The sequence below is a fragment of the Vipera berus genome (assembly GCF_964194415.1).
Source record: "Vipera berus genome assembly, chromosome: 1".
In the NCBI taxonomy this organism is placed as follows: Eukaryota; Metazoa; Chordata; class Lepidosauria; order Squamata; family Viperidae; genus Vipera; species Vipera berus.
Genome location: NC_138202.1, coordinates 318,171,941 through 318,184,585, shown reverse-complemented (window position 1 = coordinate 318,184,585; position 12,645 = coordinate 318,171,941). Strand labels below are relative to the sequence as shown.

Here is a 12,645-nt window from a genome sequence, read left to right as displayed (position 1 = left end):
AATGTGCTTAGCAATAGCCTTCATTCTATGTATATGCCTGCTTATTAGGGCTTTCGGGGCCCCCCCCAGCGGCATTATTACAAAGTCAGCTTATTGCCCCCAACAATCTGGGTCCTCATTTTACCAACTGAAATCAACAAGGACAGTAAATTACAGCAATTGACTATCACAGTATCGTAGTCCAGATGAGCAACAGGTGCACCAGCCATAGCTCAGCATTACACCATTGTTGCAATTTTGCCTGTTCTTTGACCAGAAGCTAAGAATCTAGGAAGATTGTGAGTCTGCTCTTTCTGGAAAAGCAGAAATCCATTGAAGAGTAAAGTTGGTACAATCCTGGAATGGTAGACTTCTGTATTCCTTTTTGCTTGAGTTTGTTTTAGCCCACTCAGATTCTGCCAATCTCCAGACACTGAATGAAGACTTCTCATTAGGTTCAGGGTAAAGTTAGACAGCATCTTGACACTTTGACCTAAATCAACAGCTTCCAATAGCTTCCAACAGCTTCCTGATGTTAGAAGAAAGATTCAACCCCTGAGTCACGCCATAATAGAATGCCTGTTGGAGTAGCCTCTTATCCCCTGAACAACTGCTAACGACCTGTCTCAAAATGATGCCTCCAATCCCTAATCCTCACAAGCAGCCCAGAAGGATACTATGATTGAAAGGTTGCTTAGAGTTCTAGGAGGATATGTTCCTTCTCTCCCACCAAATCCCATTATAGGTCATCCATGAGAGTGACCAATGCAGTTTCCATACTATGCCCGAAACCAGACTGCCACAGGTCTAAATGTTTCATATTTTTCAGAGCTATAATTGCCACCTCTTCCATAGTACAATCCCCTAAATGGAGAGGTTGGAGATTGGAGGATAATTGTCTAGTTTCCTTGGATCAAGGATTAACAGCTGCAGCTATGCCATGTATATATGTCCATATAAAGCCTGCAATCTAAACGTCATAGACTTTATTCCAGGAACAACTGGATTCTTCCATTTATGTATATTATGCATATTTAGCTGTATAGTTTATTTATTTATTTATTTATTTATTTATTTATTTATTTATTTATTTATTTATTTATTTATTTATTTATTTGATTTATATACCGCCCTTCTCCCAAAGGACTCAGGGTGGTGTACAGGGCAGCAAAAATATGAATACAGTATGCAAGATTTAAAGTTAAATGATTGTGCCCAATGTAGTAGGTTAGTTAAAATAATGTTAAAACCCAAACCCATCAGGCCAGGCCGGCTTGTTCGAATAGATAAGTTTTTAGATCACGCCGGAAGGAGCGAAGGTCGGGGGCCATCCGGAGTTCAGCCGGTAAGCGGTTCCAAAGGATTGGTGCACCCACCGAGAATGCTCTCCCCCTGGGGGTCACCAGCTGACATTCTCTGACCGGTGGTACCGTGAGGAGGCCCTCTCTGTGGGAACGTACAGGACGGAGGGAGGTTGATGCCGGCAGTAGGTGCTCCCGTAGGTATCTTCAATTGTCAAAGTTTTATTTTGCAATTTTGTTGTGGAAGAAACGATAACTGAGCATATCATCACATTTCTTTAGTTTATCTCGTAACCCAGATTTATAGGCTTTGGAGTTCAGAAATATTGATTGGCTGACATTTTTAATCTTTTGGCTATCAATCTATCAGTGTATATCTCTATCTCTACATATCACAAATTCTTGCTATTTATATTTGGGATTTAGATTCTGGCTATTAACCGAGGAGAGAATCTGAAAATCTTGAAAGTAAAGATCAGCATTCCTGATGGAGTGAAGAACGAATTTTCTAGGTGGTGTGTAAATGAAAGGTTTGTATAGGGGTATAAATATGCCTATGTCAATGTTTTGTGGTTGTTCTCATTAATGAAGCATACTGAATGCATGCATTTTTAAAAAAATCATCTGAATTTGAGTTTTTCAAGATGAGGATAGGCAATTGTATTCTGGCTATCTGCATGGCAGAGATTGTAGCTTCCCAGTTGTCCATCATTAATTCTAGGCCGCGTACAGGTAATCTTCAACATACTAGCCTGAAATTACAGTTGTAACTTCTTGTGGTTGTAAATCAAGGCATCATGTGATCAGACCCAATTTTTTTGGACATTTTGGGGGCAGTCATTAAATGCTGCAGTCATTAAGCAAATGTAACAATTGTTAAGCTAAATACATCAGCTGTTAAGCAAATCCAATTTCCCCAATGGGTTATTTTTTTTTTTTTGCTAGAAGCCAAAAGTAAACACCGGAAACTGGCAAAAAACCCATCACAAATTGTAATTATGTGACTGTGGGACACTACAAATGGCTGTAAAGCTGACTTCGTTGCCAAACACCTAAAATATCATATGATTATTGGGGCAAGATACACATTTTCTGCATAGGTTTTCTTATCTACTTGATTCTAGTACCAAATACTAAAGTGCCAAGAATTAGACATATTGGATGATACATGGATGTTCTGAAAACATTATTTCAGAATTTCAAATTATGAGGTTTAATTTTGTAAATGCTGTAGTATACAGTTTAGGCTGTAAACTCATAGATTTGTCTTTTTAATGGAAGACGTTCCACTAACTACATAGGGATTTTGAATCATATGTTGCTTGTTTTTAAATTGTTTTTTACATCTTCTGTGAATATTTGTATATCTGAAGTTTTGAATCACTGACATTTGTATGTGATATATCATGAACAGACAAATTATTCCCCCACTCCCAGTTCACTGTTTAGGTGTGTTTTTTTGTTATTTAAGGTAGATTTTTTTGGCCAGTGAGAAATAAGTGTAGAACAATTATTTTTCAAATGTAGTAAAATATTTTCTAATGAATGCTTAAGTTAGCTGAAATTAGAACTAGAACACTTGGCCACATTCATGTTTAACATTAAAAGTGTGCTATCTCAAATAAGGAAGAACAGTAGTATTTGGGCTGATTATGGGATAGGATAGGGATAAGGATGATGAAGGGGATGGGGATAGAAATAAGGATAGGGATAGGGATAGAATAGATCCTCAAGAGGTATGTCGAGATTTGAAGTGGCAACTGCTAGCTCACAAATGCTACCCATACTTCTCTTGTATTGTATCAGCAGGAATTACCTGGATTGATTTTGGATTTGTAATCTAAGAAAATATTGACAGTTCCATAGGAATTAATGATTGATCATTGTCATGGATATTATGAAGAAAAGCACTTCTTGAGTTTATTTAGTGGGTTTACCTATATACCTATTATTATTGTTATTTTTGACATGGTTTGATTTAAAAGATTGCCAGGGTGACTACAATTTAAAATTTTCTGATTTACAGATGGAGACCAAAGGGCTATGCTAGTCCTGAATTAATGGAACTACTACGCTCTTCAATAGAAGATTCATATAAACGTCTTATTTATCCCCTTCTCTGCAGAGAGTTCAGGTAAAACAGTATATCTTCATTATTAAAAGGATAAGTAAAAAGATAGTAGTCCTTAATAGTCAGACTACAAACCTAGCAAATCTAGCATCCTGTTTTTCACAGAGGCTAAACTAAATACTTATGAAATAGAAGCAGAAAATAAGATATTGTCTTCCAAATCCACAGAAGACATCCAAGAAGGTCTTCCATTCTTGTCTTCCAAAAATGATAGTCAGTGACATACTGCCTCTTGACATGGGAATTTCTAGATAGCCATCATAGCTATGAGCTTTGGATAAGCTTAACACATAGGGGTTTCTCTAATTTTAAAATAATTGAAGATGGATAGTTTTGACTGAAATGCATATGCATTCTCACCGATAGTGAAAACCCTGTGTATTACATGTTTGCAATCATGCAAAGGGGTATTGTCTCTTTGACTTTGAGACTTAGGAGAAATAGATGTTAAGAGATACCATACCAAAATTCCATGTCTGTTGATCAGCCATTTAATCTAGATTTTGCTATAATAATGTATTCTTACCAATAGTCAGTTGATATATGTTATATTTTACCCAAATTTATCCGGACACGCAGTGTTTAATGTTCACTAAAACCCACAGGATTTATTTCCAAGGAGGTTTATCTAGGACTGAGATAGCAGAAGGATTTTTGACCCATGTTGTTTTTCCAGGAACAGTTTCATATCAGATACTAAGAATGTGCAAGCATTGGCAAGTTAAAGATATTTTTTCTTGGTAGTGCAAAGGATAAAAAGAAAAATGGGAAATGGGAAAAGTTGACAGTTTGTGTATCCAATCTGCAATTTGCTTATGTTTTTTAATGATCATGCCATATTGTGTATTTTTTGTCCTCTGCTATCATTGAGTAAGATTGTTCTAATGGTCTTGATGCAGACTGCTGAGTTGCTAAAATTGTTTTCATTATATCCATTTCACAATCGCTGGTTCAGTAGTGCTCTCCATCATGTCGATCTAATCCCATTTGTCATGCTTCTTTTAAGAGAAGTGGGGAGACTAATTGCTCCTGCTACAAATATCTTTGTGTCTGTCATTTTTCACTCTTAGATTAACAATCTAATTGGCATAATATTGGGCTCAACTTTGCTATGTAATGACTACAGAGTCGGAAGCCATCTGTTTTGTCAGTGACAATCTAATGGCTTCTTTTACTAGCTGAAATTGCAATTTTTGATATTGTAAGAATAAATTGTGATTTCAGGTTCAAACATGTAATTTCAAAACACATTTATGGGCACAGGTGTTTTTGTGGGTCCTGCTCCCTAATAGGTGAGAATTAAAATAAAGCTTCATTTGAGTCAAATTCAACAATCAAATGTCTTTCATATGAATATGTCCAGGTGTATTTTTTATGAAATAAACTAAGAGAAGAAGTCAGAGAAGGAACTTTTCAATGAGAATCAAAAAATACAATTTTGCATATTTATGAAAAACTCAACTTTTTTTCTCCCTTATCAGGTCAAAACTGACTTTAGATGCTGAACAGGAATCAGCAATGATGTTTGGAAGAAATCTTCGTCAGTTGCTTCTAACAAGCCCTGTGAGAGGGCGAACATTGATGGGAGTTGACCCTGGGTACACACACGGCTGCAAACTAGCAATTATTTCACCAACCAGTAAGTCTGCAGTGCCATCTGAGAGAAATCCTACTTTTCACATGGGCATAAAACATCTTTCTTCAACTGATGTCCTCCAGATTTATTTGAACCTAGCATCTTCCATTCAAACATAGAAACTTATATCTTTGATATGGAAAACTAAATACAGTACACTAAATCTATCCAGTTTTAAGTAAATGTGGCTACTATGAACTTCTTGAGATAAAAAAAGTTTGAGAACATTTAAAGACCTCTCTCTCTCCTCCTCCTCTTCCTCCCTCCCTCCCTCTCTCTCTCCCTCTCCCTCTCCCTCCCCCTCTCTTTTGGATAATGAAATTGCCCATACAAAATCTTTGCTCATGAGTTTACCAGCAATTGGCAGCTTGAGTCAGACATCCCTCATTGTTACTGGAGAAAGGCCTGTGCCCCTTCTTAATTCATTCTGTAGCAGAAGCCAATGAATAATCATAATTAATACTTGCTCCTAGCATTTTTACCAGCTGGGCTGCCTTCCTGGAACAGAACAGAAGCACATGCAATATATTTGAGAAATGTATATGAGTGTGATTTATACAACAACTGATTCCAATGATATTTCTTCATGTTTGCTTTTCCAAATGAGAAATATCAAAGTTGTTAAGCATATTACAACAATCTGTGGTATATGATAGGAGTTTTGATTGGTGTTGACCCTGCTAGCCTTAAAGAAAGTACTAAAAGCCTTGTTTTTCCCCTTGGCATTTCAGCCTAGATATTAGATGTGCCCATCTTAGGAGATAATATGATGAATTTGATAGTTAGAATGCATGTTTGTTTTTCTTTCTGTTATTGCTCTTAGCATTTCATGTTAGTTGCCCAGAATTGCTTTAGTGAATAAGGCAGCTGTATAAATTAAATAAAACAATAATTTATATTTTAAAAACTTGAATAATTTTAAAAAATGTGATTCACCACAGTATTAGTAACAGGAATTTTTAAAAGCATAGTGCCACAAACAAACAAAAAATCAAATACGTTTGGCCTTTCTTATCACCTCATATCACAAATTCAGGACACATCTAAATAATAATATTTAACTAAATTGAAACCCTTGAGCAATGGCATGATTTTCAAATGAAAAACTATTAAACAACATCTTGCACATAAGGCAGCATAGCATTTCTTGAAAATGAAAGGTTAAAAAAATGTTCCTGTTGCTTTTCTCAGAGAACTGAAGACACATGGAAAATAATTTGATACCCCACTTGATGTGGATGATAAAGCATGAGAAGAATGTCTTCCTTATTTAACTCCTCCCTTTTCTAATATTGCTGACATTGTATACAATCAAATAATTAAAACAATTTAAAAGATTTTATTAGTTGAAGAGGCATCAGCTGCAGTCCTAAATCTAAGTGCCCACATTTCTGTTAAGAATATCACCCTGTTGATAAGCATTCATTGCTTTTCCTCAGGTTCTGCTGAGCTAAACAAGTATATGTATCCATAAAATAATGGGAGAAATTTTTGTCCATAATCCACAGTCATGCACATTACTTTCCACTACAAAGGAATGAGTACATGTTGAATGTTTCATTCATATTTTCAATAGAATTGTAGCTAAACACATGTTCCAGATGGGTGACTTTGGAACAGTTTTTTTTCTCTCTCTCCCTAACTCACTTTACAGGGCTGTTATTGAGGGGAAAATAAGAGACAAAAGACCCTTATTATGTATATTACCTTGAGTTGGACACAGTAAAGGCAGGATATAAATCTAATATAAATGAATAAATACAACTGGACCGGTTGGCTACTCTTGGTAACACCTGGGTAAAAATATCAGACAAAACAACAGTTGAACAAAAACATGGCACCATGATGATAAAATACCAACTCCCATTAAATTCATCTGTATGACATTGATTGAGGAAGGTGATATAAATTCTTTGATTGCTCTTGATTGATTGAATAATAAAGTGAGAGGTGGGAACTGGGGAACAAAGATGCCCAAGGCTTCTTGAAGTTTGTTCCCACCATGCTCATAGTTGTTACTTGATCCTAGGAAAATAAATTTACATTTCTTTCATTCTCACCTTAGGTCAGATACTCCATACAGATATTGTCTATTTGCATTCTGGTAGAGGAATCCATGAAGCTGAGAAGATACGGAAACTTCTGTGGTATCACAAGTATGTTCTTCTTCATGTTGTTTTTTCCTTATACAGTGTGTGTTACTGTTGATCTGCAGCATAGAAGACAAATTAGTTTGGTTTTGATATTTTAGAATCTTTATAGGAAATATTTGGAAGAATATAAATGTGTTAATGAGGTAACAGGGCTACCGTTCCTTGTCAGGCTCTGCTAATTTCCCAGAGGGAACAAAATGGTAAAATTTAGTTAGAACCTTCTGTATATAGTTCAGGAATGCCGCAAATGAAAGAGAGACGGGATTATAGATGAAGGCAAATGGACTGTTTATATTTCATCTGAACTAGAATAGCGAGTTTGGTCCTTTGAAAAGGAGGTACTGCACTTCCTCCCTACATCAAAGTAGAAAGGTTTTCAAATTGCTCCATTAATTTGGGGGCTAGCCAGGTAGAATGCATTTGGCAAATCTGTGGTTAAGTGAGTAGCAGGTCTCATATTCCACCTTCTTTCTCTTATGTGAATTCCCCGTCCCTTCCCATATTAACAAAGCAGCTTCTAGTTGCAGGGGTTCATCTGCAACATGTATTAGGTCTGTGGCCAGCTACTAGCTGCCTTATCTTTAATGTGAAATGTCAAGAATGTCATTTTGGTTTCATTCCCATTGCATGTTCATACGCCTCATACCTTCCTCACTTGTGTATTACTCCTGTCAGAACTCTGATAAGAAAAGGAAAAGGTATATAAAACTCCTTTTGGATTTTTTTAAGGCAAGCAGATTTCCTTTTCCATGTTACATTGGAAGAGGTTCTGTGGGAAAGGAAACAAAAATGGAAGAAGGAGGATGATGGCCTTAGATGACTTTAATATTAATGCTATTTCTCTCTCTCTCTCTCTCTCTCTCTCTCTCTCTCTCTCTCTCTCTCTCTCTCTCTCTCTCTCTCTCTCTCTCTCTCTCTCTCTCCTTCCTCCTTCCCTCCATCTCTGTCCCAAAAAGCTGTGCCACTATTGTGATTGGCAATGGAACAGCTTGTAGGGAAACTGAAGCTTACTTTGCTGACTTAATTATGAAGAAATACTTTGCACCTTTGGATGTCACATACTGGTAAGAAAATATATAAAACAGTATTTCATTATTTTCATTGGAGTCCAGTAGAAATCATTTTTGTAGAAATGTTTTGGGATGATAATTCCTTTACATATCATATCATCATCTACTCCACTGGGCTGTTTTCAGGTCTGACCCATAATCCCAGGTAAATAAAATACCATTCCTGTGCTCATACAACTTGCCAAAATTACAGGCAATTACACCAAAATAAGGCATCCCCTAATAGCTTGATTCACATAACAGTGGGTCAGTTCCTATAACACACTGAACACAAACAATTCTGGCTAATATATGGACACTGTTTTTATGTTTAAAGATAAATGTATGTCTAAATAATACCAAATCCGACTGCTTTTTTCTTTTTTCCCGCTTTTTGAAATACCGTTTTTATTGAAAGACTAAAAAAAAGTCAATTTCTTGTGAGTTTTGAAATGTCCAGATAGAGATTGTTTATACAAAATTCATGTCAAGATAAAGTTAAATATAGTCCATTTTTGTATGTTTTTAGGATATATTGTATTACATAGTGTAGAATAGCACAAATGCTAAAAATGGAAACTGCATACAAACTGAGAGTACATTTGGTGATGTTATTTGGTGGTTCTCCTTAGATTTTGGGAGGGATTTATTAAAGTAGCCCTACCAAGTATTGTTAGCATTTCTTCCTTATCCCAGAGTAAGACATGGCAGAATTTAGTTTCTCTTCCAAGAAGAGTCAGGGGAAAACAAATAGCAGCTATCGCAGGCATTGATGATTATTACTATGTTTTCTATAAAGGGTCTAGTGTTGGTGATAGCCTTGCTAGAATGTTTGGCCCCCAAGAACTTCCTGATGCTATCACCACCTTGTATTACACCTAGTGCTGGAACCCAACAAGGAGAAAGACTTGCACACTGAATATTTGACATGTAAAAGATATCTCAGTCCATAGAAGGAGAGAAAGTGTAGGAAGCATTTCAGAAGGCCCCCTCCCCTAATTTTCCAGAGAGTAAAAGGAGAGGAGGGAGAGTTAGTTTGGTGTAATGGTTAAGGCATCAGACTAGAAATTAGGAGTTGTAGTTCTGTCTTAGGCATGAAATCAGCTGGGTGACTGCAGACCAGTCACTCTGTCTCAGTCCTAGGAAAAAAGCAATGACAAACCACTGCTGAAAAACCTTTCCAAGAAAACCGCAGGGACTTGTCCAGGCAGTTGTCAGGAGTCAAAGTTGACTTGAAGACTTACACAAAAGGAAAGGAGAGGAGAAATATTTTCAGTCTTGCAAGATTCTATTAATGTAAACTTACAATAAAGATTGTTGTGCTTTTAGTCTGTACAATCTTGAAGGGCAAGAGATAGCACTGATGCTTGCAGAGAAAAATGATGTATAGACTTTTTTTGCTTTCATTGGTTTGATATAGGCTAAATTTATGAATCTGGTTTTCATAATTGTTAATTGTTTAAGGATCTGAGCATAACAATGAAGTATGTGTAACTAAAAAATAGATGTAAAGCTTTTGACACTGTGGTTAAGAAAAAGACTAGGGAACACTGCAAGATCAAATACAATTTTTTAAAAAAATAGAAAGTTGAATATTAAAGATTGCAGTCTGTGATTTCAAGATACCTTGAATTATTAATCCCATAATCCTTGTTGTGTATACTGAAATTTGTGGCGGCAGTAGTCACAAACATCTACTTCCCCTTCTGCATATATGTTCTGAATTAGCTCCCACTGATCTCAATGGACATTCTTAGATGAGTCTAGATTTAGTCTAAAATAAATAATTGTATATATTTATTTTAAATAAGAATGAATCATATGTATCCCTTAGAAGATATTAAGCTTCTTCCTACATACACTCAATGGTTTCTATGATGCATTTTTAAAAGTATTTTTCTTGACTTATAATTAATTGAAATCATGTTGAAGTGTATTCATTTGCCTTATTTATTCAACTTGTATATCACATGATTCCGGACAGCTCGTAGCAATAAATAACATAAAAAAGCAAGAGTACAAAAAATAATTCAAGTACACTACAGAAATAACTACAAAAAACTTACAAAGCAAATACAAATAATAATAATAATCACTAAACAGGGAGTTCCATCCCTGTTTGCTTATAGGCTTATATGCCAGACCCTGAGGGACTTATATATCCTATTTACACATAAAAAATCAAATTATGTAAGGTTAAAAATGCAAAACTTAAAATACAATATATATTTATTAAATGTAGAAGGTCATCCAACAGACTCTGGACAGCATATAAAATTAAATATTAAAACAAGAAAAGAATAGCGTACAATCAGATGAACAGTCCAGCTAGCTGTTAAATCCTATGGGAGCGCAATGCCCATCATAGCCTAAGGCCTAGTGAAAGACTTTGTACTGATTTTTCTGTAATCTTTTCTTATTTGAGATTATTTTTGTTGTACTATTAATTTTAAATTTTGATCAAACCTTTTTCTCCCAATCCCTCCCCCCCTCCCTGCTGCTCTAGAAATGAGCAACTATTGATCATCTTTCATCTTGCCAAAATTAAGCAAACTGCACCTGAGATCTAGTTTCCAATAAACTGTATTCAACTGCTTTGGTCTTTCCCAATGGACTTGCTTCTTGGCTTTCATATGAGGCCTTTCATTTGTAAACATTTTGGTTTAATGTTCTAATTCTCTGACATTTCATAAAACCCTTTCTAAACCTTTATGCACCCATTTTGACTCTAATGTGTGCTATATTGCTGAAGATCTGCCTTATTCTCTCTGGATTTTTAAGAAATGCCACTTTCAAGTCCTCTTGCTTCCTCTATATCTAGTATTTCACCCAGCCTAATTACCTTTACTTTTCTGCTTCACAGCACTCTCTCCATTTGAAGGGCAACTTAACATTTAGGTTCACATTATGATAATTATATTTCAAGACCATGGTGGGAGGGATTAAAAGGTCTTTGCTCTGGTTGCAGATAAAAAGGGTTCAGATCCACTTGTAAAACTAGATTGGTTAACAGCCCATAGTTTTCATTATGTTTGCTACTCATGCGGCATTAATTCTTAATTCATCAGGTACCCAGGGTGCTGTAACTCTAGAGGTGACCTTGGGACTTGATTTACCTCCACTCGGTTTTCTTTGTTAATGTACCACGAAAGAAATACATGAAAGATAGTCAACTTCAAAGCTCCTTTTAAAGTAAAATGGCTGATACAAATCCCCTGGCGGTTAATGATGTCTGTCAAATATTTCAGCTGCCTTATATCCTTTTACAAGCTTTTGCTTGCTACAACTAAATCAGTTTGTTTCATGTTTGGATGGAGGTATAAAAGGATCGAAGGGTTTTTCTTTGACATTTTCAAAATAATGGTGAAAATTTATTAAGAGTACAGTCTCTTTAACATTGCCTAGAAATGAGCTCCGCTGAATTTAATAGGGCTTTCTTTGCAGGTAAGTATATAGGGGATTATAGGCTAAGATTTACTTCAGAGTAAATATCCAGTAGGCGTTGCAGTCAACATTATTTGCTGTTTTGTAGGAAGCCATATTAAAATTAGATGTACAAAAATGGCAAATAAATGTATTAGTAAGATTTTTAAATTGGGAATGTTGTTGTTGTTGTTAGTTGCGAAGTCGTGTCCGACCCATCGCGACCCTATGGACAATGTTCCTCCAGGCCTTCCTGTCCTCTGCCATCTTCTGGAGTCCATTTAAGCTCACGCCTACTGCTTCAGTGACTCCATCCAGCCACCTCATTCTCTGTCATCCCCTTCTTCTATTGCCCTCAATCTTTCCCAGCATTAGGCTCTTCTCCAGTGAGTCCTTCCTTCTCATTAGGTGGCCAAAGTATTTCAGTTTTAGCTTCAGGATCTGGCCTTCTAAAGAGCAGTCAGGGTTGATCTCCTCTAGGACTAACCGGTTTGATCGCCTTGCAGTCCAAGGGACTCGCAGGAGTCTTCTCCAGCACCATAGTTCAAAGGCTTCAATTCTTTGGCGCTCAGCCTTTCTTATGGTCCAGAGATTATTATAAATCAGTGGTCCCCAAACTTTTTGGCATCAGTGACCCGTTTCATGGAGGACAATTTTTCCATGGACCAGGAAATGGTTTTGGTTTCACGTGGTCACCTGCCACTTACTTTTAACTGTGCAGCCTGGTTCCTAAGAGGCCACAGACTGATACAGGGGACGCCTGTTATGAATGACAGCAAATCTTAAATACAGATTTTGCTTACCAGTATTTAGGACATTTTGGAATATTTTATCTTTAAAAAGGATGTTCAAATTGAAATCTGGCTGTTCTAAATCAATGTGTTACAATTATTAAGACCATTGATTGCACAAGCCCAAGGCATGTTATGAACGCACGTGCTACAGCAGCCTTTCTGAAGCAGACTATATTTGT

At 36.3% G+C, this 12,645-nt stretch overlaps 1 protein-coding gene across 1 annotated transcript in view; it reads left to right on the top strand.

Moving 5' to 3' along the window:
- SRBD1 (S1 RNA binding domain 1) overlaps nt 1-12,645 on the top strand; it is a 164,826-nt gene that overhangs the window by 25,381 nt on the left and 126,800 nt on the right. The window contains exons 10-14 of the mRNA XM_081315106.1: nt 1,707-1,810; nt 3,307-3,414; nt 4,893-5,050; nt 7,113-7,203; nt 8,157-8,264. Coding sequence (XP_081171232.1) covers nt 1,707-1,810; nt 3,307-3,414; nt 4,893-5,050; nt 7,113-7,203; nt 8,157-8,264 — 569 coding nt within the window. The remainder of the gene's footprint in view (nt 1-1,706; nt 1,811-3,306; nt 3,415-4,892; nt 5,051-7,112; nt 7,204-8,156; nt 8,265-12,645) is intronic.